Below are 27,732 nucleotides of genomic sequence, written 5' to 3'. Positions count from 1 at the left end.
CTTCCCTCTCATGGCATATAAATATGTTGATTCAGTCATAGAATCAGAGAATCAGAGAATCATAGAGTTGGAAGAGACCACAAGGGCCATCCAGTCCAACCCCCTGCCAAGCAGGAAACACCATCAAAGCATTCTTGACATCTGCCTGTCAAGCCTCTGCTTAAAGACCTCCAAAGAAGGAGACTCCACCACACTCCTTGGTAGCAAATTCCACTGCCAAACAGCTCTTACTGTCAGGAAGTTCTTCCTAATGTTTAGGTGGAATCTTCTTTCTTGTAGTTTGAATCCATTGCTCCGTGTCCACTTCTCTGGAGCAGCAGAAAACAACCTTTCACCCTCTTCTATATGACATCCTTTTATATATTTGAACATGGCTATCATATCACCCCTTAACTTTCTCTTCTCCAGGCCAAACATACCCAGCTCCCTAAGCCGTTCCTCATAAGGCATTGTTTCCAAGGCTTTGACCATTTTGGTTGCCCTCTTCTGGACACGTTCCAGCTTGTCAGTATCCTTCTTGAACTGTGGTGCCCAGAACTGGACACAGTACTCCAGGTGAGGTCTGACCAGAGCAGTCACTTTGGACGGTTAGGTGTAACCTAGATGATCTCCTTGGGCACCTTTTTGGGTGAGGGGATGCCCCTGAAGCTGAATCTTGCGACTCTGGGGCCCTGGAGCTGGATAGGGAACACCTATGAGACCAACTTGCCTCATCTGCTTGGAGCTCTGGGACCCTGGGCTGGAGCAATGCAGGGGAAAACTGCTTATTTGCCTTCAGGGTGTGGCCAGGTAAAATGGGTAGGTGGTACTGCCCCATCTCCCACAGGCAAGGGTTGGGTTCCCTTTTGGGTTTCAGGCTTTGCCTGGTGTTTGTAGTTTATTTCTGCACGGAGAGGGGTTTCGATTGGTTTGGCCATCAGGTCACCCTCACAATACTCACAGATATAAATGGTAGAATGCTTGGGCTGGGAGTGAGTGCTTTATTTCCTGCTCAATGTTACCTTCTTTAAATTATTTTTAATAATAATCTCCTTTTATTTCTTAAAAAAATATACTTCACTTTTTAAATATGAATCAAAGCCATCATGGTTTGCAGAGAATTATAAAACTGTTAAGACAATGAAAACAGTTCACACTACTAAAATCATGGTTAGCACTCAGGTTTAATAATCTCTTAAAACCAACAGAGGGACCATATAAAATTAGTATAAAAACAAAGCAACCCAGACTAAAACACAGTAGAATAAAATGGATTGGCTGCCAATCTGAAGTTTAAAAGGCCCTGTCTTGCATCCCAACCAATCATTCTTCTGGATAGGAGACACATATTGAAAGCCTCTGAAATTGAGCACAGTCAATGCACAGGACTGCGTTTCTTTGCCACGGACCAGCATAGAGCAATATTACAATCTCATCTTGTTAGCATTCTTCTCAGATATTACTGTTGTTGTTGTTGTTGTTGTTGTTGTTGTTGTTGTTTAGTCATGTTCCGACTCTTCGTGACCCCATGGACCAGAGCACGCCAGGCACTCCTGTCTTCCACTGCCTCCCGCAGTTTGGTCAGACTCATGCTGGTAGCTTCGAGAACACTGTACAACCATGTCGTCCTCTGTCATCCCCTTCTCCTTGTGCCCTCCATCTTTCTCAACATCAGGGTCTTTTCCAGTGAGTCTTCTCTTCTCATGAGGTGGCCAAAGTATTGGAGCCTCAGTCAGGATCTGTCCTTCCGGTGAGCACTCAGGGCTGATTTCCTTCAGAATGGATAGGTTTGATCTTCTTGCAGTCCATGGGACTCTCAAGAGTCTCCTCCAGCACCATTATTCAAAAGCATCAATTCTTTGGCGATCAGCCTTCTTATTGGTCCAGCTCTCACTTCCATACATCACTACTGGGAAAACCATAGCTTTAACTATACGGACCTTTGTCGGCGAGGTGATGTCTCTGCTTTTTAAGATGCCAGATATTACTAAGAAGGTTGAAGAGGGATCTTGCAAGGTTCATCCCAGCTGAAACCAGCTCCAAACTTGCATAGACTCCCCGATGAGTCTGCTTTGCTCTCCTCTCCTCTCCCAATTAACTCCCATTTCTGCAAAATATGGCATAGACTCTCCAGGGGGAGTTGCATCTTTCCCTCCCAGTTGACCTCAGTCTCCAGGGTGAGAGCAGGTGAAGGAAAATAACTGGGCTGGTCTCAAGTGGAGGAAGAGGGGTTTTTTTAGTGTTCATACACACCTGGCATGAGATGCAGGGTTGTAAATCAAGCAGAGCGCATTGAAGAACTGGGGTGGTAGGAGTCTAGGACTGCTGCCTTTGCCACCTACAGCATCTCCTGGATGCCCTGTGGAGCCTGGAGTGCTGAGAGACAGGACTGGAGGCTGGAGAGTCTGCAATGGAGGAGGTGTTTATTATTATTTTTATTTCATGTGGAGACCAAAGGGGTCATTTCAAGAAGAAGTGCATGGGGTTTTAAAACTAAAATCAGGATTGAAGATATAGCTACTGTATATTGATTCACAAAGGGAGCTTCAACTAGCCCAGTTGTATATTTTGGCTCCCAACAGCTGTGCTTTTTAAACTCAGTGCTTGGGTAATAAACTGTGTTGTTGTGTAATGTAGACATTTAGAAATGTCTCCTTTTGGTGTGAAAAGAGGTCCTTCCTATTGTTATTTCGGTCAACTACAATTCCCATCTTAAACACAGACTTTGAGGAATAAATGTTGTGTGTGTTTCAGTTTAAAACAGAGGCTGGGTAGGAGTGCTTTAGTCGAAGTGCAGTGCTTGGGAAATTCTGTTTTGATATCCAGTGCAGTCTTCCAATTGTTAAAAACACTGACAGAGAAAGTTCCATTATTTTCCCTTTCAATATATTTAGCAAAAATAGATGTCACTGGAGACAGACTTTTACAACCAGGAATATTCATTGTTCCAATTACCATTAAACATTTCATTCATGGTTTCAGCCAACAGGAGACTGAATCACTGTGACATACTAACATGCAGACACTCTTTGTGTATTCAGGGAGTAAAGAATGTCAGGACTGCGACATTCAGGACTGTGACAGATGTGGTCCTCATGTGACTCTAAGTCCATAGGACATTCCCGAGGTAAGACTGCCTCACTAGACAATGCCTTCCATTAGCCTCCTCAAGTACTTTTGCCTGCCTGGAAGGTGATATTGAATTATCCCACTGAGCTTCAGGTTATGGGAGGTGATAGGAAGAATTGGTCCCTGATTTTTGAGTGGATTTCTGAGGTGCACTTGCGGTGGAGGTTAAATTGAATTTTGTTTACATTAAATGACTTAATTTGTACTTCTTGAACCAACATGCAAACCAAGATTTAGCTATCCTTAGAAAAGGGGGACTTATAATAATAATAAATAATAATAATAATAATAATAATAATAATAATAATAATAATAATAAATGTGCTTATAATAAGAGATTTGCACTAAACTGCTAGGAAATGTTCATGAGGATTAAAAATATACACATGTTTCAGAATTTCATTTTCTTCTTACAGGGAACCTTTGGAGTAAATAATGGAATACACGAACCACAGCATTGTGACTGAATTCATCCTTCTGGGCTTCATGGATCATCCCGAGTTGTGGACCATTCTCTTCCTGGCATTTCTCTTGATCTACATTGTCACAGTCTCAGGAAATCTTGGCATCATCATCCTAGTCGCTCTTGATGCAAACCTTCATACCCCAATGTACTTTTTCCTCAGCAACCTGTCCTTGGTTGATGTTGTCTATTCCACCACTATCGCTCCCAGGTTGCTGATGACCTTTCTACAAAAGAATAGCACTATTCCATTCACAGAGTGTGCTATGCAGTTCTTCTTTTTCTGTATGTTTGGCACAGTTGAAACTTTCCTTCTTGCTGTTATGGCTTATGATCGCTTTGCTGCCATTTGTAACCCATTACTCTATTTTGTTGCTATGTCAAAAAAGCTCTGTCTGGTGTTAGTAAAAGGTGCATATATTTGTGGATTTGTGAATTCAGCTGTTCAGACTTCTTTGATATTTAGCCTGTCTTTCTGCAGCTCAAATGTTATCGGTCATTACTTTTGTGACATTCCTCCCATCCTGAAACTTTCCTGTTCAAGCACAGAAGTGGCTAACACTGTACACTTTATCTTATGTACTGTGTTAGGTATGATCACTTTGTTGATTATCCTCATCTCCTATATCTACATCATTTTTGCCATTCTGCGGATTCGCTCTGCCCAGGGCAGACACAAAGCCTTTTCCACCTGTGCCTCCCATCTCACGTCTGTCACAATCTTCTATGGGACCATCATCTTTATGTATATGAGACCCAATTCCAGTGTCTCAAAGGATGAAGATAAAATTGTTTCCGTCTTCTATACTCTTGTGATCCCCATGCTAAATCCATTGATCTACAGTCTGAGAAATAAAGATGTGAAAGATGCTTTCATAAGGGTGAGAGGGAAGATTTCATTAAGATCTCATTAAATTAAGTCAGTTATTGTTCAAGATCAGTTTGAGTTTCCAATCGATAATAACCAAGAAAGTGTGTATTTGTTCCATTTTTGTGTTTGTGTGTAATTTCCCTGGTGGGTTGCTACCCCCCCCCATTCCACCCTTAATAGTCAGTAGGTGGCATTAATAGTACATACCATGGTTGGCTGGCATCTATGTGTTTTAGGAGACAATGGATGAGTTTGTCCTCAGGGGTGAAGTCAAACCGTTGAAGAGTTACATCAGGCGGTTGGACATTGGGGAGGTCCAGATATTGGGTAGAGGGCAGCTTTGTAGCCTCTGCCTGCCCCTCCTTGGTTAAGGGTATTTTGTTAAAGGGATTGGGGGGGTTGGCCTATAACTGACGCCCAGACGAGGTCTGGGCTCATATCACACCTATAACAGGGACCCCCCAGGGGGACCCCCTATCTGATGTAGGCCATAGGCCCACTCCCCATGGTGGTCTACCATTAGATGCATTCCCAGCAGATGGGCTGGAGTGATTTAAACTGGCTTCACCCAATGTTTATGAAAAATAACTCACATCTGTAACTAATAAAAGTGGTGGCCTATTCATTCCACAAACTGTATATACTGTGCCCTGTCTATTTATTCACCCCTGGGGAGCTGTGGGTCCAGGGGTCTTGGCATGCAATTACAGCACCTGCTGCGGCTGTAGCGACTGATACAAGAGAGAGATGTTTTGTTGCATCTGGGGTGGATGAAGGCATCTAGTTTTGCTGCTCCAGATGCACCATGACATTTCTTCTCTCTGTGGTCTTCCCAGTGGTCTTTCCTCCTTTGGTCACGGCTGTAGATACATGATACGACTTTCTCCAGACACTGCGGTTGTCTGCCAGGAATTCTCACATGGTGGGGTTAATGTTGCCAGCCTTCATGTCACGTTTGCATAATCTTTTTTAATGCAGAGCTGGTCATCCAATTGGCCTGCTTTACCTCTTGCTCAATGTTAACTTCTTTTATTTATTAAAAAAATATACTTCACATTTTAAATATAAATAAAGTCATCATGGTTTGCAGAGAATGGCAAAACTGTTAAAAGACAATGAAAACAGTTCAGACTACTAAAATGATGGTTAGCACTCAGGTTTAATAATCTGTTAAAACCAACAGAGGGACCCATATAAAATTAGCATAAAAACCAGGGAAACCTGACTAAAACACAGTAGAATAAAATGGATTGGCTGCCAATCTGAAGTTTAAAAGGTGGGAATCTGGTGTTTCTCTCTGGAGAGGTTATGCTACAACCTGGGTGCCGCATTAGAAAAGGCCCTGTCTTGTATCACAACCAATCATTCTTCTGGATATGAGACACATATTGAGTGGCTGGGGGAACCTGGCCAGATGGGCGGGGAATAAATATTATTATTATTATTATTATTATTATTATTATTATTATTATTATTATTATTATTGAAAGCCTCTGAAGTAGAGCACAGTCAATGCACAGGATTGTGTTTCTTTGCCACGGACCAGCATAGAACAATATTACAATCTCATCTTGTTACCATTCTGCTCAGAGATTAGAAAGAAAGTTGAGGAGGGAGTTTGCAAGCTTCATCCCAGCTGGAGTCAGCTCCAGAGTTGCATAGACTCTCTGATGAGTCTCTTTTGCTCTCCTCTCCTCTCCCAATTAACTCCCATTTCTGCAAAATATGGCATAGACTCTCCAGGGGGAGTTGCATCTTTCCCTCCCAGTTGACCTCAGTCTCCAGGGTTAGAGCAGATGAAGGAAAAGAACTGGGCTGGTCTCAAGAGGAGGATGAGGGGTTTTTTTAGTGTTCATACACACCTGGCATGAGATGCAGGGCTGTAAATCAAGTAGAGCGCATTGGAGAAGTGGGGTGGTAGGAGCCTAGGACTGCTGCCTTTGCCACCTACAGCATCCCCTGGATGGCCTGGAGTGCTGAGAGACAGGACTGGAGGCTGGAGAGTCTGCAATGGAGGAGGTGTTTATTATTTATTTTTATTTCAAGTGGAGACCAAAGGGGTCATTTCAAGAAGAAGTGCATGGGGTTTTAAAAATAAAATCCGGATTGAATATATAGCTATATTGATTCACAAAGGGAGCTTCAACTTGCCCAGTTGTATTTTTTGGCTCACAACAGCTGTGCTTTTTAAACACAGTGCTTGGGTAATAAATTGTGTTGTTGTGTAATGAAGAAATTTAGAAATGTCTGCTTTGGGTGTGAAAAGAGGTCCTTGCAATATTTAATTTGGTGGACTACAATTCTGATCACATTCCATGCCTTAACACAGACTTTGAGGAATATATGTTGTGTGTGTTTCAGTTTAAAACAGAGGCTGGTTAGGAGTGCTTTAGTTGAAGTGTAGTGCTTGGGAAATCCTGTTTTGATATCCAATGCAGTCTTCGAATTGTTAAAAACACTGACAGAGAAAGTTCCATTATTTTCCCTTTCAATATATTTAGCAAAAATAGATGTCAATGGAGACAGACTATTCCAAGCAGGAATATTCATTGTTCCAATTACCATTAAATATTTCATTCATGGTTTCAGCCACCAGGAGACTGAATCACTGTGACATGATAACATGCAGACACTCTTTGTGTTTACAGGGAGTAAAGAATGTCAGGACTGCGACATTCAGGACTGTGACAGATGTGGTCCTCATGTGACTCTAAGTCCATAGGACATTCCCGAGGTAAGACTGCCTCACTAGACAATGCCTTTCATTAGCCTACCCTCCTCAAGTACTTTTGCCTGCCTGTAAGGTCATATTGAATTCTTCCACTGAGCTTGAGGTCATGGGAGGTGATAGGAAGAATTGGTCCCTGATTTTTGAGGTCCACTAGCGGTGGAAGTTAAATAGAATTTTGTAGTGGAAATGACTTAATTTCTACTTCTTGAACCAATATGCAAACCAAGATTCAGCTATCCTTAGAAATGTGGACTTCCCTGAATTTTATGATGCCACGTTCTAAAAAGAACATTAGGTACAAATATGCATATATTAGTGAAAATAACATTCAAAACTGTATTACATTGGGGGAGAATCACTTCAAAAAAATTGACATATTAGTCAAAAGTGCATAGAAAAATGTGCTTATAATAAGAGATTTGCACTAAACTGCTAGGAAATGTTCATGAGGATTAAAAATATATACATGTTTCAGAATTTCATTTTCTTCCTACAGGGAAACTTTGGAGTAAATAATGGAATACACGAACCACAGCATTGTGACTGAATTCATCCTTCTGGGCTTCATGGATCATCCCGAGTTGTTGACCATTCTCTTCCTGGCATTTCTCTTGATCTACATTGTCACAGTCTCAGGAAATCTTGGCATCATCATCCTAGCCGCTCTTGATGCAAACCTTCATACCCCAATGTACTTTTTCCTCAGCAACCTGTCCTTGGTTGACGTTGGCTATTCCACCACTATCGCTCCTAGGTTGCTGATGACCTTTCTACAAGAGAATAGCATTATTCCATTCACAGAGTGTGCTATGCAGTTCTTCTTTTTCTGTATGTTTGGCACAGTTGAAACTTGCCTTCTAGCTGTCATGGCTTATGATCGTTTCACTGCCATTTGCAACCCATTACTCTATTATGTTGCCATGTCTACAAAGTTCTGTCTGTTGTTAGTAAAAGGTGCATATATTTGTGGATTTGTGAATTCAGCTGTTCAGACTTCATTGATATTTAGCCTGTCTTTCTGCAGCTCAAATGTTATCGGTCATTACTTTTGTGACATTCCTCCCATCCTGAAACTTTCCTGTTCAAGCACAGAAGTGGCTAACACTGTGCATTTCATCTTTGGTAGTGCAATAATCTTGATCACTTTGTTGATTATCCTCATCTCCTATATCTACATCATTTTTGCCATTCTGCGGATTCGCTCTGCCCAGGGCAGACACAAAGCCTTTTCCACCTGTGCCTCCCATCTCACGTCTGTCACAATCTTCTATGGGACCATCATCTTTATGTATATGAGGCCCAATTCCAGTGTCTCAAAGGATGAAGATAAAATTGTTTCCGTGTTCTATACTCTTGTGATCCCCATGCTAAATCCATTGATTTACAGTCTGAGAAATAAAGATGTGAAAGATGCTTTCATAAGGGTGAGAGGGAAGATTTCATTAAGATCTCATTAAATTAAGTCAGTTACTGTTCAAGATGAGTTTGAGTTTCCAATAGATAATAACCAAGAAAGTGTGTATTTGTTCCATTTTTGTGTTTGTGTGTAATTTCCCTGGTGGGTTGCTCCCCCCCCCATTCTACACTTAATAGTCAGTAGGTGGCATTAATAGTACATACCATGGTTGGCTGGCATCTATGTGTTTTAGGAGACAATGGATGAGTTCATCCTCAGGGGTGAAGTCAAACTGTTGGAGAGTTACATCAGGCGGTTGGACATTGGGGAAGCCCTGATTTTGGGTAGAGGGCAGCTTGTAGCCTCTGCCTGCCCCTCCTTGGTTAAGGGTATTTTGTTAAAGGGATTTGGGCGGGTTAGCCTCTAACAGGGACCCCCTATTTGATGTAGGCCATAGGCCCACTCCGCATGGTCGTTAGATGCATACACAGCAGATGGGCTGGAGTGATTTAAACTGGCTTAACCCAATGTTTATGAAAAACTACTCACATCTGTAACTAATAAAAGTGGTGGCCTATTCAATCCACAAACCGTATATACTGTGCCCTGTCTATTTATTCACCCCTAGGGAACTGTGGGACCAGGGTTCTTTTGCGTGCAATTACAGCACCTGCTGCGGCTGTAGCAACTGATACAAGAGAGAGATGTTTTGTTGCATCTGGAGTGGATGAAGGCATCTAGATTTGCTGCTCCATATGCAACATGACATTTCTTCTCTCTGTGGTCCTCCCAGTGGTCACTGCTGTAGATACATGATACGACTTTCTCCAGACACTGCGGTTGTCTGCCAGGAATTCTCACATGGTGGGGTTAATGTTTCCAGCCTTCATGTCACGTTTGCAGTAATCTTTTTTAATGCAGAGCTGGTCATCCAATTGGCCTGCTTTACCTCTTGCTCAATGTTAACTTCTTTTATTTATTTAAAAAAATTAGGGACCCAGGTGGCGCTTTGGTTAAACCACTGAGCCTAGGGCTTGCTGATCAGAAGGTCAGCGGTTCAAATCCCTGTGACGAGGTGAGCTCCCGTTGCTCGGTCCCAGCTCCTGTCAACCTAGCAGTTCAAAAGCACGTCAAAATGCAAGTAGATAAATAGGAACCGCTACAGCGGGAAGGTAAACGGTGTTTCCAGGTGCTGCTCTGGTTTGCCAGAAGCGGCTTGGTCATGCTGGCCACATGACCTGGAAGCTATACGCCGGCTCCCTCGGCCAATAATGCGAGATGAGCGCACAACCCCAGAGTCGGTCACGACTGGACCTAATGGTCAGGGGTCCCTTTACCTTTACCTTTACCTCTTGCTCAATGTTAACTTCTTTTATTTATTTAAAAAAATTATACTTCACATTTTAAATATAAATCAAAGTCATCATGTTTTGCAGAGAATTATAAAACTGTTAAAAGACAATGGATTTGTGAATTCAGTTGTTCAGACTTCATTGATATTTAGCCTGTCCTTCTGCAGTTCAAATGTTATCAATCATTTCTTTTGTGACGTTCCTCCCATGCTGAAACTTTCTTGTTCAAGCACAGAAGTGGCTAACACTGTGCATTTCATCTTTGCTACTGCAATAATCATGACCAGTTTGTTGATTATCGTCATCTCCTATACCTACATCATTGTTGCCATCCTGCGGATTCGCTCTGCCCAGGGCAGACACAAAGCCTTTTCCACTTGTGCCTCTCACTTTTTGGCCGTTACAATCTTCTATGGGACCATCATCTTTATGTATATGAGGCCCAATTCCAGTGTTGCAAAGGATGGAGATAAAACTGTTTCAGTGTTCTATGCCCTTGTGATCCCGATGCTAAATCCATTGATTTACAGTTTGAGAAATAAAGATGTGAAGAATGCTTTCCTAAGGATGAGTGGAAAGATCTCATTAAATTAAGTCAGTTATTGTTCAAGATGAATTTGAGTTTCCAATAGATAATAACCAAGAAAGTTTGTATTTGTTCCATTTGTGTGTGTGTGTGTAATTGTCCTGATGGGTTGCTTTTTTTTTTTTGCCCATTTCGCACTTAATAGTCAGTAGGTCGCATTAATAGTACATAGCATGGTTTTCTGGCATCTGTGTGTCTTGGGAGACAATGGATGAGTTTGTCCTCACGGGTGGAGTCAAACCGTTGGAGAGTTACAGGGGGCGGTTGGACATTGGGGAGGTCTAGATATTGGGTAGAGGGCAGCTCGTAGCCATAGGGAGTGGCCTATGACTGATGCCCAGCCAGGGACCAGGGTCATATCACACCTTTAACAGGGACCCCCCAGGGGGATCCCTTATTTGATGTAGGCCATAGGCCCACTCCCCATGGTGGTCTTCCATTAGATGCATTCACAGCAGATGGGCTGGAGTGATTTAAACTGGCTTCACCCAATGTTTATGGTCTTTCCTCCTTTGGTCACTACTGTGGATACATAATCTGAGTGTCTCCAGGCATTAGTTGGAATCTCCTTTCTTGTAACTTAAATCCATTGGTTTGGGTCCTAGCCCTAAGAGAAGGAGAAAACAACCTTGCTTCCAAGAAAGAAAATGTGTATTTGTTTCGTGTGTGTGTGTGTGTGTGTGTGTGTGTGTAATTGTCCTTGTGTAGTGGTGGTGAACCTTTTAGAGATCGAGTGCCCAAACTGCAGCCCCAAACCCACATATATAGCGCAAAGTGCCAAAATGGCACTTATGGGATAAACAAATGATTCTACCGTATTTTTGTGTGTATAACAAAAAATAGTCACACACAGGAAAGAAGCAGAAGCAACCGATAGTCTCAACGCTCAACGGAAGGGAGCAATCAACAAAAAACCTTGACTCAGCAACCAATCACGTGCATCTTTTTATTTTCCTACACAAACAGTTTCACACCCAAAGCAGTGGGAGGGAGGTAGCGCTGAGGCCGGAAACCAGCTGCTTGGTGGGAATGCTACTTTCCCCCAACACTGCTGCGGTCAGAAAGTGCTCTAGGGAGCATTTCCACCCCGCTATGGCAATGGCGGGGGGGCAGCTGTACACTTTTGCAACAACCTAGAACGGCACTACTGGGGCGATGACATGCGTGCCCACAAAGAGGGCTCCACGTGCCCACTCTGGCATGTGTGCCATAGGTTTGCCTCCATTGTCCAAGTGGGTTGCTTTTTTTGCCTATTCCTCTCTGAGTAGTCAGTAGGTGGCATGAGTATTCCACAGCATGGTTGGCTGTCATCTGTCGGCCCTGGGAAACAATGGATGAGTGTGCCTTCGTGGGTGAAGTCAAACTGCTGGAGATTTACAGCACCTGCTTTGGCTGTAGAGACTGATCCAGACGAGGCTTGTTTTGCTGCATCTGGGGCAGATGAAGGCATCTGGTTTTGCTGCTAAAGATGCACCATGGCATTCCATCTTTCTGCACTCCATCCAGTGGTCCTTCCTCCTCTCTTCACTGCTGTGAATACACAACCTGACTGTCTCCAGGCACTATGGCCACCTGCAAGGCTGCTAATCTGAAGGCCCTGTCTTGCATCCCAACCAATCATTCTTCTAGATATGAGACACATATTGAAAGCCTCTGAGATTGAGCACAATCAATGCACAGAATTGTTTTTCTTTGCCACTGAGAGCATGGATGACATTACAGTCTCATCATGTTACCATCCTGCTCAGATAACATCAGGTATTTTACAAAAAAATTCAAAAGAACCTGTCTTAGCATAGCTCCTTGTGTGACCAACTTCTTGCATCCTGTCATTGTGAGAATAGTCTGTTTATTCCTACTCTAAGCTTCCTCCTCTTCAATCATTTCCTTATTCCTAGAGGAGCTGTCCCCACTCATTCCTATTACTGCTAAGCTTGCTCAGGAGTCTCTGACTAGATAGTGCATGTTTTTGAATGGTTAAAAACTCCTGCACAAGCTGGACTACCAGTGATGTGTATCCTTTGGAGTGTATCACACACAGAACACCACTAGCAGAATGATATGGCAGCTTGAGTGCCAAGCTAAAAATGCAAGCTGCATGTAATAGTTATTCAAAATCCTCTACTGAGACTGGGAAGAAGGGAGGGTGGGAAGAATTTCAGCAAAGGAAATTCTCCAACCACATCAGTAAAAGATTAATATTTGTATCATCATTAAAAAAATTAATATGATGAATTATTGTATTTTAAAGTTTTGCTGGAAGCCGCCCAGAGTGGGTGGGGAAACCGAGCCAGATGGGCGGGGTATAAATAAATAAATAATAATAATAGTTGTTGTTGTTGTTGTTGTTTCAATCTGACCTGAACAGACTGAACCAAAACTTACAAAATGAATTCCAATATAGAGAAATGTTAAGTTCTATACTTAGACAGGAAGAACCAGCTGCACGGATATAAGATGGGTGGCACCTGGCGTACCAGTAGTACATGTTTAAAGGGTCATAATAGACAAGCTGAACATGAATTAATAGTAGGGTTGCCATACGTCTGGGAATCCCCAGACATGCCACTTTTGGGGGTTCTATGGGATCTCCAGAATGTGAGCAGATGAGGGCAACCAAGGTGATAAAAGGTCTGGAAACCAAGCCTTACAAGGAATGGTTAAGGGAGCTGGGTATGTTTAACCTGAAAAAGTTACACTGAGAGGTGATAGGATAGTCATCTTCAAATATCTAAATATCTAAAGAGCTGTCACGTGGAATATGAAGCAAGGTGGTTTCTCCTTCTCTTGGGGCTAGGACCCAAACCAATGGATTTAAGTTACAAGCAAGGAGATTCCAACTAATGCCTGGAGACAATCAGATGATGTATCCACAGTAGTGACGAAAGGAGGAAAGACCATAAACATTGGGTGAAGCCAGTTTAAATCACTCCAGCCCATCTGCTGTGAATGCATCTAATGGAAGACCACCATGGGGAGTGGGCCTATGGCCTACATCAAATAAGGGGTCCCCTTGGGGGTCCCTGATAGAGGTGTGATATGACCCTGGTCCTTGTCTGGGCATCAGTCATAGGCCACTCCCTATGGCTACGAGCTGCCCTCTACCCAATATCTGGGCTTCTCCAATGTCCAACCACATGATGTAACTCTCCAACAGTTAGACTTCACCCCTGAGGACAAACTCATCCAATGTCTCCCAAGACACACAGATGCCAGCAAACCATGCTATGTACTATTAATGCCACCTACTGACTATTAAGTGTGGAATTGGGGGGGGGGAGCAAGTCACCAGGAAAACTGCACACACACACACACACACACACACACACACACACACACACAACAAATACACACTTTCTTGGTTATTATCTACTACTCAAACTCATCTTGAACAATAACTGACTTAATTTAATGAGATCTTTCCATTCATCCTTAGGAAAGCATTCTTCACATCTTTATTTCTCAGACTGTAGATGAAAGGATTTAGCATTGGGATCACAAGAGTATAGAACACGGAAACAATTTTATCTTCATCCTTTGAGACATTGGAATTGGGCCTCAGATACATAAAGGTGATGGTCCCATAGAAGATTGTGACAGACGTGAGATGGGAGGCACAGGTGGAAAAAGCTTTGTGTCTCCCCTGGGCAGAGCGAATCCGCAGAATGGCAAAAATAATGTAGATATAGGAGATGAGGATAATCAACAAAGTGGCTGTGACTATTGCAGTAGAAAATATTAAATGCACAGTGTTAGCCAGTTCTGTGCTTGAACAGGAAAGTTTCAGGATGGGAGGAATGTCACAAAAGAAATGATTGATAACATTTGAGCTGCAGAAGGACAGGCTAAATATCAACGAAGTCTGAGCAGCTGAATTTACAAAGCCACAAATATATGCACCTATTACTAAGACCAGACAGAGCTTTTTAGACATGGCAGCAAAATAGAGTAATGGGTTGCAAATGGCCGTGAAACGATCGTAAGCCATAATAGCTAGAAGACAAGTTTCAACTGTGATAAATAAACACAAAAAGAAAAATTGCATGGTACACTCTGTGAATGCAATAGCATTGCTGTTCGCTACAAAGGTCATCAGCAACCTGGGAGCGATAGTAGTGGAATAGCAAACATCAACCAAGGACAGGTTGCTGAGAAAAAAGTACATGGGAGTGTGCAGGTTTGCATCAAGGGTAGCTAGTATGATGATGCCAATATTTCCTGACACTGTGACAATGTAGATCAAGAGGAACAGCAGGAAGAGAAGGGCCCACAGCTCTGGATATTCCATAAAGCCCAGAAGGATGAATTCAGTCACCATGGTTTGATTTGTGTACTCCATTATTTATCCCATAGTTTCCCTAGGAGGAAAAGCAAAAAGCAAATAAAAAACAAGTAATTTTATTTATTTATTCTTAAAAATTATCATGAAAACATGCCAGCATTTTAGTGTGAAATTCTTTCAATAAACACATTTTTGCATGCAGTTTCAATTAATATATACCGTACATATTAGAGTGATTTCACCTAATTCAGTTCTCTGTGTTATTTCCAGTAATGTATTCATTTTTGTGCACCCTTCCCCCAATATATGCATTTTTGTACATTTTATTAGGTGGAAGAACTGCATCACAAAATTCAGAGAAGTGTAGATTTGGTCAAAGTGTAGATTTGGGTTATCATATTGGTTTGAAAAGTGCAAACTGAGTTTGGATTTGATATCCCACTTTATCACTACCCTAAGGAGTCTCAAAGCGGCTAACATTCTCCTTTCCCTTCCTCCCCCACAACAAACACTCTGTGAGGTGAGTGGGGCTGAGAGACTTCAAAGAAGTGCGACTAGTCCAAGGTCACCCAGCAGCTGCATGTGGAGAAGCAGAGACATGAACTCGGTTCACCAGGTTACGAGAATACCGTTCTTAACCACTACACCACACTGGTGTACACCAGACAAGACAGTACAGGACAGACTTAGGACCTAAGAATGCAGGTTGTGCCAAAAACAGCAGGGTAAGGAGTAATTTCAAATGAAAGGCAGCAGGGGGTGCTGAACCCTATCTCTGCTCTCCACTTTCCCACTGCAAACTGCTCACACACCTGCTTTTCTCCGAGATGCAATTTGAGATTAGCAATTAATGACAGGATTCACCTAACCAGCCTTGTCAGAGGAAGACACAGACTTATACTTTTACACTTTCTACCCTCTTCTTCCTCAACACCCCAGAAATTGGCTCAAGGGGGTTGGGTAATCAGTACACTTACGAAAGAGACGGGGATCATTTCATCTGACAAACTGCAATACTTGCACAGACAGAATATTTAGAAAAGTGTGGCATTAGCCTAATTCATTTTGCCCATTCACAACTAGGATTTTTTTTAAGTGGCTATACGTTTTGACAGGAGTGGATGATATCTGCAAACATAGTAGCCTCTTTCCCCAAGCAGCTTGGAATGATAAATGTAATTTTTTCTTGATTAGGCAAAATACCAACAAAAATTGATATGTATTTCCCTAAAGTTTTTTTTAAAAAAATAAATAAATAACTTTGCAAATGTTGTGGAAACGGGGAAAACAGAATTAGTGACTGGAAAAAATAAGGCAGTAAGAAAAACTGAAATTGACATATTCACCAATGTCTAATTCTGACAAGTGTCACAAGTTTTCCCACATCATCCATATGTTTTGTTCACAAAACGTTGGTCTTTTAGAATATCCTTAATGAGCCCTATTACAGCAAAGGGGGAGCTCCATGTAGTCTTTCTAAATCCATCAAATTTGAGACTTCCATATAATTTCATGTTTCTTTTCCCACATTCTTTTTACTTTTAATGTCATCATCTCTGCCACTTGAGTAAACAGAACTTTAAAGCTGGGGGAAATTGTGCTCTTCTTCCTACTGAAAGTGTGTGTTCGCATACATTTGTTAGCCTGCTGTGGCAAAAGAAAAAAGAAAAAGAACATTCCTGCAATGTTTAAGCTGCAAATAGATGGAACCAGAGAATTTTGAAGTTGGAAGGGACCACAATGATCATCTAGTCCAATCCCCTGCAATATGGCTTGAATCCACAACCCTCAGATTAAGAATCTCCTGTTCTACTGACCGAGCTATCCTTTCCCTTTCACAGAAAGAAAGCAGAGATATTGCATTAACCCACTTCCCTCAATGCCCAACTAATATGACGAGTCCCTTAAATCTGAAACTTAAATGTTTTATCTGAGCTGAGGTTTAAATTTTGGCTGCAAAGCCTCATGAAAACACTGCTTGGCTAATTAGTTTCAGTCCACATTTCTGGAGATCTGATTTATCTTTTGATCTCTTAACAGTCACAGGCAACATGCAGGAGACAACATGTAGCAAAGTGTGCCAGCCATACGACTTATGTGAACAGAAAATGAAAATAAATTCTGTATAACTGAGATTTTATCAGATTAGTCAACATAGCCCAAGTAACTTTACCTTTGAAGGTGATAGATGTCATTTCTAAAGCCTTCCAAAATGAGATGCGTAGATAGAACTGCTCATTTTATACTTGGTTTGATATTGCCTAGAAACCAAATCCCTGAAAGATATGAATGAGAGCTGTATCATTAAAATGTTGTGTACGACCTCTTAGCATAATCACCTGAGGACATGCTGTGTGGGAATTTGTTCTTGTTCCCACTGTTCATCCTTAATTAGTTTGAAACAGGACTACTGGCTGTCCAATTTGGTAACAACCCTCATTCGTTATTTTTTTCTACCTTGTTTTAAAATAAGCTCATTGATAAAGAGTATGGTAGAATAAGAAGATTCTTTATTTGCATCAGCCGCTAGCCATAGCAATGAAATAAAATGGAATATACTGAAGACAGGGGTAAAGACTTGACTATACAAAATACGTTCTGGAGGTATACATCAAAAATCAAATAAAAGATCTTATTCTAATTGCCCCTACTAAAATATTGCAGTTTTTGCTGTCATCTGATTACCTTGTTCTGCTAGAAGAAAGGACACAGTAGCAATGGTTGAGCGACCTGGTATGGATAGTTGTTGTTTAGTCGTTTAGTCATGTCCGACTCTTTGTGACCCCATGGACCAGAGCACGCCAGGCACTCCGGTCTTCCACTTCCTCCCGCAGCTTGGTGAAACTCATGTTTGTAGCTTCAAGAACACTGTCCAGCCATCTCATCCTCTGTCATCCCCTTCTCCTTGTGCCCTCCATCTTTCCCAACATCAGGGTCTTTTCTAGGCAGTCTTCTCTTCTCATGAGGTGGCCAAAGTATTGGAGCCTCAGCTTCACGATCTGTCCTTCCAGTGAGCACTCAGGGCTGATTTATTTCATAATGGATAGGTTTGATCTTCTTGCTGTCCATGGGACTCTCAAGAGTCTCCTCCAGCATCAAAATTCAAAAGCATCAATTCTTCGGTGATCAGCCTTCTTTATGGTCCAGCTCTCACTTCCATACATCACTACTAGGGAAACCATAGCTTTAACTATACGGACCTTTGTCGGCAAGGTGATGTCTCTGCTTTTTAAGATGTTGTCTAGGTTTGTCATTGCTTTTCTCCCAAGAAGCAGGCGTCTTTTAATTTCGTGACTGCTGTCACCATCTGCAGTGATCAAGGAGCCCAGGAAAGTAAAATCTCTCACTTCCTCCATTTCTTCCCCTTCTATTTGCCAGGAGGTGATGGGACCAGTGGCCATGATCTTAGTTTTTTTGATGTTGAGCTTCAGACAATATTTTGCGCTCTCCTCTTTCATCCTCATTAAAAGGTTCTTTAATTCCTCCTCACTTTCTGCCATCAAGGTTGTGTCATCTGCATATCTGAGGTTGTTGATATTTCTTCCAGCAATCTTAATTCCGGTTTGGGATTCATCTAGTCCAGCCTTTTGCATGATGAATTCTTCGTATAAGTTAAATAAGCATGGAGACAATATACAACCTTGTCGTACTCCTTTCCCAATTTTGAACCAGTCAGTTGTTCCATATCCAGTTCTAACTGTAGCTTTTTCCATAATCCAGCTATTTGGTCTCTGGTTCCTCTGCCCCTTTGAAATCCAGCTTGTACTTCTGGGAGATCTCGGTCCACATACTGCTGAAGCCTGCCTTGTAGAATTTTGAGCATAACCTTGCTAGCGTGTGAAATGAGTGCAATTGTGCGGTACTTGGAGCATTCTTTGGGATTGGGATGTAGACTGATCTTCTCCAATCCTCTGGCCATTGCTGAGTTTTCCAAACTTGCTGGCATATTGAATGTAGCACCCCTTCATGGATCACTGCCTTGTCGTGGCAATAACTTAGAGAAGTTATGTTTTGACCAAATGTGATCCACCTGGAGAAGGAACCGACAAGCCACTCCAGTATCCCTGCCAAGAAAACTCCATGGACAAAGACAACAGGCATATAAAAATTATGACACTGGAAGATGAGCCCCTCAGGTCGGAAGGCGTCCAACATGCTACTGAGGAAGAGCAGAGGACAAGTACAAGTAGATTCAGAGCTGATGAAGCAGCTGGGCCAAAGCCGAAAGGACACTCAGTTGCGGATATGCCTGGAAGCGAAAGGAAAGTCCGATGTTGTAAAGAAAAATATTGCATAGGAACCTGGAATGTAAGAACTATGAAGGAAGGTAAGCTGGATGTGGTCAAAAATGAGATGGCAAGAATAAATATTGACATCCTGGGCATCAGTGAACTAAAATGGAAGGGAATGGGTGAATTCAGTTCGGATGATTATCATATCTACTACTGTGGGCAAGAATCCAGTGGAAGAAATGGAGTGGCCCTCATAGTCAACAAAAGAGTGGCAAAAGCTGTAATGGGATGCAATCTCAAAAATGACAGAATGATCTCAATACGAATCCTAGGCAGACCTTTTAACATCACAGTAATCCAAGTTTATGCACCAACTACCGGTGCTGAAGAAACTGAAATTGATCAATTCTATGAAGACTTACAACACCTTCTAGAAATGACACCAAAGAAGGATGTTCTTCTCATTATAGGGGATTGGAATGCTAAAAGTAGGGAATCAAGAGATAAAAGGAACAACTGACAAGTTTGGCATTGGAGTTCAAAATGAAGCAGGGCAAAGGCTAATAGAGTTCTGTCAAGAGAACAAGCTGGTCATCACAAACACTCTTTTCCAACAACACAAGAGACGACTCTACACATGGATATCACCAGATGGGCAGCATAGAAATCAGATTGATTATATTCTCCGCAGCCAAAGATGGAGAAGCTCTATACAGTCAGCAAAAACAAGACCTGGAGCTGACTTTGGCTCAGATCATCAGCTTCTTATAACAAAATTCAAGCTTAAACTGAAGAAAGTAGGAAAAACCACTGGGCCAGTAAGATACAATCTAAATCAAATCCCTTATGAATACACAGTGGAAGTGAGGAACAGGTTTAAGGATTTAGATTTGGTGGACAGAGTGCCTGAAGAACTATGGACGGAGGCTCATAACATTATACAGGAGGCAGCAACGAAAACCATCCCAAGGAAAAGGAAATGCAAGAAAGCAAAATGGCTGTCCAACGAGGCCTTACAAATAGCGGGGGAGAGGAGGCAAGCAAAATGCGAGGGAGATAGTGAAAGATACAGGAAACTAAATGCAGATTTTCAAAAAAATAGCAAGGAGAAACAAGAGGGCCTTCTTAAACGAGCAATGCAAAGAAATAGAGGAAAACAATAGAATGGGGAAAACCAGAGATCTGTTCAAGAAAATTGGAGATATGAAAGGAACATTTTGTACAAAGATTACCATAATAAAGGACAAAAGTGGTAAGGACCTAACAGAAGCAGAAGACATCAAGAAGAGGTGGCAAGAATACATAGAGGAATTATACCAGAAAGATATGGAGGTCTCGTACACCCCAGGTAGTGTGGTTGCTGACCTTGAGCGAGACATCTTGGAGAGTGAAGTCAAATGGGCCTTAGAAAGCACTGCTAATAACAAGGCCAGTGGAAGTGATGATATTCCAGCTGAACTATTTATTATTATTATTATTATTATTATTATTATATTTAAAAAGAGAGAGATGTTTTGTTGCATCTGGGGTGGATGAAGGCATCTAGTTTTGCTGCTCCAGATGCACCATGACATTTCTTCTCTCTGTGGTCTTCCCAGTGGTCTTTCCTCCTTTGGTCATGGCTGTAGATACATGATATGACTGTCTCTAGGCAAGGGGTCAGCAAACTTTTTCAGCAGGGGGCCGGTCCACTGTCCCTCAGACCTTGTGCCGGGCCAGACTATATTTTTTAAAAAACTTTGAATGAATTCCTATGCCCCACAAATAACCCAGAGATGCATTTTAAATGAAAGGACACATTCTACTCATGTAAAAACATGCTGATTCCTGGACCATCCGCGGGCCGGATTTAGAAGGCGATTGGGCCGCATCCGGCCCCCGTGCCTTAGTTTGGGGACCCTGCTCTAGGCACTGTGGTTGTCTGCCAGGAATTCCCACATGGTGGGGTTAATGTTGCCAGCCTTCATGTATCGTTTGCAGAAATCTTTTTAATACAGAGCTGGTCATCCAATTGGCCTGCTTTACTTCCTGCTCAATGTTAATTTTTTTAATTTTTTTAAAAAATATATACTTCACATTTTAAATATAAATCAAAGACATCATGGTTTGCAAAGAATTATAAAATTGTTAAGACAATGAAAAGTAGTTTACACTACTAAAATCATGGTTAGCACTCAATTGTAGTAATCTGGGTGCCACATTAGAAAAGGCCCTGTCTTGCATCCCAACCAATCATTCTTCTGGATATGAGACACATGTTGAAAGCCTCTGAAGTAGAGCACAGTCAATGCACAGGATTGTGTTTCTTTGCCACGGACCAGCATAGAGCAATATTACAATCTCATCTTGTTACCATCCTGCTCAGAGATTACAAAGAAAGTTGAGGAGGGAGCTTGCAAGGTTCATCCCAGCTGGAGTCAGCTCCAAAGTTGCATAGACTCTCTGATGAGTCTGCTTTGATCTCATCTCCTCTCCTCTCCCAATTAACTCCCATTTGTGCACAATATGGCATAGACTCTCCAGGGGGAGTTGCATCTTTCCCTCCCAGTTGTCCTCAGTCTCCAGGGTTAGAGCAGATGAAGGGGAAAAAACTGGGCTGGTCTTGAGGAAGAGGATTTTTGGAGTGTTCATGCACACCTGGCATGAGATGCAGGGCTGTAAATCAAGCAGAGCGCATTGAAGAACTGGGGTGGTAGGAGCCTAGGACTGCTGCCTTTGCCACCTACAGCATCCCCTGGATGGCCTGTGGAGTCTGCAGTGCTGAGAGACAGGACTGGAGGCTGGAGAGTCTGCAATGGAGGAGGTGTTTATTATTTATTTTTATTTCAAGTGGAGACCAAAGGGGTCATTTCAAGAAGAAGTGCATGGGGTAGAGAGGGACGGGGGGGCTACACCAGACGCTGAATAAAAAAATGCTGGAGTGAAAGAAAGGAGGGGTGGAAGGGGGCAGTATGCTTAAGAAAAATGGATGAGTTTTTAAAACTAAAATCAGGATTGGAGATAGAGCTATATTGATTCACAAAAGCCCAGTTGTATTTTTTTTTTTTGCTCCCAACACCTGTGTTTTTAAACTACTGTAAGTGCTTGGGTAATAAATTGTGGCGTTGTGTGTAATGTAGAAATTTAGAAATGTCTGCTTTTGGTGTGAAAAGAGGTCCTTGCCATTGTTATTTTGGTGGACTACAATTCCCATCTTAAACACAGACTTTGTGGAATAAATGTTGTGTGTGTTTCAGTTTAAAATAGAGGCTGTGTAGGAGTGCTTCAGTTGAAGTGCAGTGCTTGGGAAATCCTGTTTTGATATCCAGTGCAGTCTTCCAATTGTTAAAAACACTGACAGAGAAAGATCCATTATTTTCTCTTTCAATATATTTAACAAAAATATATGTCACAGGAGACAGACTATTCCAATCAGGAGTATTCATTGTTCCAATTACGATTAAACATTTCATTCATGGTTTCAGCCAAGAGGAGACTGAATCAACTGAATCACTGGGACATACTAACATGCAGACACCCTTTGTGTATACAGGGCATAAAGAATGTCAGGACTGCGACATTCAGGACTGTGACAGATGTGGTCCTCATGTGACTCTAAGTCCATAGGACATTCCCAAGGTAACCCTTATTCATTAGACAATGTCTTCCATGAGCCTCCTCAAGTACTTTTGCCTGCCTGGAAGGTGATATTGAATTATCCCACTGAGCTTCAGGTTATGGGAGGTGATAGGAAGAATTGGTCCCTGATTTTTGAGTGGATTTCTGAGGTGCACTTGCGGTGGAGGTTAAATTGAATTTTGTTTACATTAAATGACTTAATTTGTACTTCTTGAACCAACATGCAAACCAAGATTCAGCTATCCTTAGAAATGTGAACTTCCCTGAATTTTATAATGCCACCTTCTAAAAAGAACATTAGGTACAAATATGCATATATTCGTGAAAACAACATTCAAAACTGGATTATATTAGGAAAAAAATCACTTCAAAAATTGTCATATTAGTCAAAACTGCATAGAAAAATGTGCTTATTACAATATATTTGCACTAAACTGCTAGGAAACTGCTGGGATTAAAAATATATACTTTTATTTTCTTCCTACAGGGAAACTTTGGAGTAAATAATGGAATACACAAATCACAGCATTGTGACTGAATTCATCCTTCTGGGCTTCATGGATCATCCCGAGTTGTTGACCATTCTCTTCCTGGCATTTCTCTTGATCTACATTGTCACAGTCTCAGGAAATCTTGGCATCATCATCCTAGCCGCTCTTGATGCAAACCTTCATACCCCAATGTACTTTTTCCTCAGCAACCTGTCCTTGGTTGACGTTGGCTATTCCACCACTATCGCTCCTAGGTTGCTGATGACCTTTCTACAAGAGAATAGCATTATTCCATTCACAGAGTGTGCTATGCAGTTCTTCTTTTTCTGTCTGTTTGTCACAGTTGAAACTTGCCTTCTTGCTGTTATGGCTTATGATCGCTTTACTGCCATTTGCAACCCATTACTCTATTTTGTTGCCATGTCTAAAAAGCTCTGTCTGGTGTTAGTAATAGGTGCATATATTTGTGGCTTTGTAAATTCTGCTGCTCAGACTTCGGTGATATTTAGCCTGTCTTTCTGCAGCTCAAATGTTATCAATCATTTCTTTTGTGACGTTCCTCCCATCCTGAAACTTTCCTGTTCAAGCACAGAACTGGCTAACACTGTGCATTTCATCTTTGCTACTTCAATAATCATGACCACTTTGTTGATTATCGTCATCTCCTATACCTACATCATTGTTGCCATCCTGCGGATTCGCTCTGCCCAGGGCAGACACAAAGCCTTTTCCACTTGTGCCTCTCACTTCATGGCAGTTACAATCTTTTATGGGACCATCATCTTTATGTATCTGAGGCCCAATTCTGGGGTCTCAGATGAAGATAAAATTGTTTCAGTGTTCTATACTCTTGTGATCCCGATGCTAAATCCATTGATTTACAGTTTGAGAAATAAAGATGTGAAGGATGCTTTCATAAAAATGAGAGGGAAAATTTCATTAAAATAATACATTGTCTTTTCAAAATGAGTTTGAGTTTTGAATAGATAAAGATGTGGATTTGTTTTTTTGCGAGTTGCCTGGTGAATTGCCTTTTTGTCTACACCTGCTGAGTGGCAGTTGTAGTCCATTGTGTAAATGGGTTGATTCAATCACTTTTGGTGGTTAGGTGCAGGAAGCAGGTTTAGCCTATGTGATCTCCTTAGGAGTTGGCACCAAGGCTGGCTTTTGGGACTCTTTCGCCCAGGGGCTCTCCACAGAGTTTACAATTGTTTTCTGCACTTACAGAAGTTTCTTTCTACAGGTTTTGATTGGTTTGGTTTCAGAATCAATAAAGTGGCTTGAAAGCCAACCTAATATATCTGACTTTTATTCAGCCATCAGGTCACAAGAGCAGTATTCAATGATCTAAATAGTGGAACAACTAGACTGTGAGTCTAGTTGTTCCATTTGTCCTGCTCTATGTTACTCTCTTTTATTTATTTTGAAAATCATACCTCACCTTTATTTATCAGATTAATTCACAGTGGCTCCCATCTTCAAAAGCCAATATAAGTAGCCCAAACTTCTAAAATCAATTTTTGTACTCATTTTTAATAAACAGTTTACACCAACAGAAGGATAAAATAAAGCCACACTAAAACTCAGCCGAGTAAAATGGTTCTAGCTGCTAATCTGAAGTGTAAAGTGGGGAGATCAGATGAATGTTTCTCAGGTGGGTATTCTATAACCTCGGTGCTTTGAAAGAAAAGGCACTGCCTTGCATCCCAATCAGTGATGCTTCTCAACATTGTGAGACACAGAAAAAAACCTCTGAAGTTGATCACAATTGATGAACAGGATTGTGTCAATTGCAATGGGATTTATTTTAAGCCAAAATAGGTTGGGCCCCTATTGCCTGGTGAGGTAGGGACTAGCGGAGCTTCAACTGAGGGGCAGAGTTCTGACCATACATGCTCCTGTGGGGTTTCACAGGAAGAAGCTCTCCCTCTGAATTTTGGAAAAGATGGTTGTTGGTACAGATGCAGAAATTGCATTGGGCGGGATCAACATAGTAAAGGGGGCTCCTCATAAGGGGTTTGAGGAGGGGGATTGGCCATGGCACCCCAAGCTCTGGAGTTGAATTCCTGGTTGGAATCCTCACCCCGGTCAGCCAGCAAAATCTTGCAAGCTTTGCAAATGTTGAAATAGCCTTCTTGACCCTTGGACCCACTATTGGTCTTGCCGAGAGCTAGCTGAATCTCAGAGTCCCTTCCAACTTGACAATTCCATGATTCTGTAATATGGGGAAACAGTAAAATGCTTTACTCATTGGGTTGTTATATAAGCTGAAAATATAGAAGGCCGGAGATTTGGGGCTGTATGATCCCCAAGGGCTGACCTGAAGTCTCCAGTTTTGCCTTGCTTTTTCCAGGTGGCAGTGGGAGACCTTGGATCTACTGGTGGGCAAGAGTGTCTTTAAAAAAAATGTGTGTTTTTTAAAGAAGACTGTAGGTGGAGCTAGTAAGGTTCAGCCCAGCTGGAACCAACTGCAAATTATTGCATACATTCTCTGAGGAGTCTGCCTTCCTTCCCTCTCCCAATTAACTCCCATCTCTGCAAAATATTGCACAGGATCTCCACGGGGCTGCCTCCTCCCCTCCCAATTAACCTCAGTGGGAGGGAGAGCAAATGAAGAAAAAAAACTGAACTGGCCTCAAGAGGAAGATGGGGCTTTGAGTGAACTTCCACACCCGACATGAGATGCAGAGCTGGAAACCAAGAAGAGTAAACTAAAGAGTTGGAGTGGCAGGAGACTAGCACTGCTGCCTCTGCCACTGCAGCATTTCTTTGATGGCCTATGGAGCCTGGAGTGCTGAGAGACAGGACTGGAAACTGGAGAGTGTGGATGAGAGGAGGTGTTTATTATTTATTTTTATTTCTAGAGGAGTGGAGACGAGAGGGGTCATTTCTAGAAGTTGATGGGGTGGGAGGCTACATCAGAGGCTGAATAAAAGAAAATGCTGGATTTGACGGAGCCTGTCTTCACAGGAAGGGGAAGTCCCTATCACACCAAGGGTTTGAGACCATGCCTACCATCATATGGCTTAGCCGACCAGTCGAAGTCATTTTCCAGGATGTGGACCAGGCATCCCCAAACTGCAGCCCTCCAGATGTTTTGGCCTACAGCTGCCATGATCCCTAGGCCCACAGAACCAGTGGTTGGGGAAAATGAGAATTGTAGTCCAAAACATCTGGAGGGCCAAAGTTTGGGGATGCCTGGTGTGGACACTGTCACATGTTGATAGTTTCTAGGAGCCACAGGTGAGTACGGGCTGGGACAAAAGGTGGACAAAATACCCCTGAAGGAGCATGCCGTGTCTCCCACAAGAAGCACTAAGCCTTCCCTAACTATGTAACTCATACCTCTCAAACTAATATGCAAACCCAAATTCTGTTATCCTTAAGTGGGCATTCCGCTGAGTTTTGTGATGTAGTTCGCCGGAAAAGGGTTCAAAAATGAATATATTGGGGAAAGTTTTCACCAAATGCACATATTAGTGCAAATAAACTTTATCACCTTGGGGTAAATCCATTACAAAAATGTGCATATTACTCAAAACTGCGTATAGAAAGGTGTTCATAAGGAGAAATTTGCACTAAAATGCTGATAAATTTCCATGAGGTTTAAAAAAAGTACTTGTTTCAAATGTATTTTCTTCCTCCTAGGGAAACTTTGCCATAAATCATGGAATATATGAATCACAGTATTGTGACTGAATTCATCCTTCTGGGCTTTATTGAACATCCAGAGCTGTGGACCATTCTCTTCCTAGCATTTAGCTTGATCTACATTGTCACAGTCTCAGGAAATCTTGGCATCATCATACTAGCCACCCGTGATGCACACCTTCACACTCCCATGTACTTTTTCCTCAGCAACCTGTCCGTGGTTGATGTTGCGTATTCCACTACTATTGCTCCCAGGTTGCTGATGACCTTTGTAGCGAACAACAATGCTATTCCATTCACAGAGTGCACCATGCAATTCTTCTTTTTCTGTCTGTTTGCCACAGTTGAAGCTTGCCTTCTGGCTATTATGGCTTATGATCGCTTTTCTGCCATTTGCAACCCATTACTCTATTTTGTTGCCATGTCTAACAAGCTCTGTTTGCGCTTAGTAATATGTGCATACATGTGTGGTTTTGTGAATTCAGCTATTCAGGCTTCATTCATATTTAGCCTATCCTTCTGTAGCTCAAATGTTATCAATCATTTCTTTTGTGATGCAACTCCCATCCTGAAACTTTCTTGTTCAAGCACAGAGGTGGCCGACACTGTGCACTTTATCTTTGGTATTTTGGGAATCTTACCCACTTTGATGATTATCATCATCTCCTATACCTACATCATTTATGCCATCCTGCGGATTCGCTCTACCCAGGGCAGACACAAAGCCTTTTCCACTTGTGCCTCTCACTTCATGGCCGTTACAATCTTCTATGGGACCATCTGCTTTATGTATCTGAGGCCAATTCCAGTGTCTCAAAGGATGAAGATAAAATTGTTTCCGTGTTCTATACTCTTGTGATCCCGATGCTAAATCCATTCATTTACACTCTGAGAAATAAAGACATGAAGAATGCTTTCCTAAGGATGACAGGAAATATTTCATTAAATTAA

General features: G+C 42.0%; 4 protein-coding genes and 1 pseudogene across 5 annotated transcripts; 4 read left to right on the top strand and 1 right to left on the bottom strand.

The window, feature by feature from the left end:
• The first annotated feature begins 3,537 nt into the window (after positions 1–3,537).
• LOC118080942 (olfactory receptor 5AR1-like) lies at positions 3,538–4,485 on the top strand. The gene has a single exon (XM_088656599.1). The coding sequence runs from the start codon at positions 3,544–3,546 to the stop codon at positions 4,483–4,485; it is 942 nt and encodes a 313-aa protein (XP_088512725.1). The 5' UTR covers positions 3,538–3,543.
• Positions 4,486–7,682: 3,197 nt separating this feature from the next.
• On the top strand, positions 7,683–8,630 carry LOC132591729 (olfactory receptor 5AR1-like). The gene has a single exon (XM_088656594.1). It carries the CDS (start codon positions 7,689–7,691, stop codon positions 8,628–8,630), a length of 942 nt encoding a protein of 313 aa, XP_088512720.1. The 5' UTR covers positions 7,683–7,688.
• Positions 8,631–12,336: 3,706 nt separating this feature from the next.
• LOC118090084 (olfactory receptor 5AR1-like) lies at positions 12,337–14,858 on the bottom strand. Of its 2 annotated transcripts, XM_088656592.1 has the most exons (2): positions 13,926–14,846; positions 12,337–12,354 (listed from the first exon to the last, which is right to left on the bottom strand). In XM_088656592.1, the coding sequence occupies exons 1-2, from the start codon at positions 14,844–14,846 to the stop codon at positions 12,337–12,339; spliced, it is 939 nt and encodes a 312-aa protein (XP_088512718.1). The 2 variants fall into 2 exon arrangements, with proteins under 2 accessions (XP_088512718.1, XP_088512717.1); XM_088656591.1 differs by lacking the exon at positions 12,337–12,354 and having other exon boundaries at positions 13,911–14,858.
• Positions 14,859–23,139: 8,281 nt separating this feature from the next.
• On the top strand, positions 23,140–24,078 carry LOC118090092 (olfactory receptor 5AR1-like). Its single transcript, XM_035125436.3, has one exon. The coding sequence runs from the start codon at positions 23,146–23,148 to the stop codon at positions 24,076–24,078; it is 933 nt and encodes a 310-aa protein (XP_034981327.3). The 5' UTR covers positions 23,140–23,145.
• Positions 24,079–26,791: 2,713 nt separating this feature from the next.
• Positions 26,792–27,732, top strand: LOC118090774 (olfactory receptor 5AR1-like; annotated as a pseudogene).

Source organism: Zootoca vivipara, chromosome 1 (genome assembly GCF_965207765.1).
Source record: "Zootoca vivipara chromosome 1, rZooViv2.hap1.1, whole genome shotgun sequence".
Taxonomy (NCBI): Eukaryota; Metazoa; Chordata; class Lepidosauria; order Squamata; family Lacertidae; genus Zootoca; species Zootoca vivipara.
Note: the sequence above shows the minus strand (reverse complement) of the source record. Positions and strands in the feature narration are given on the sequence as shown.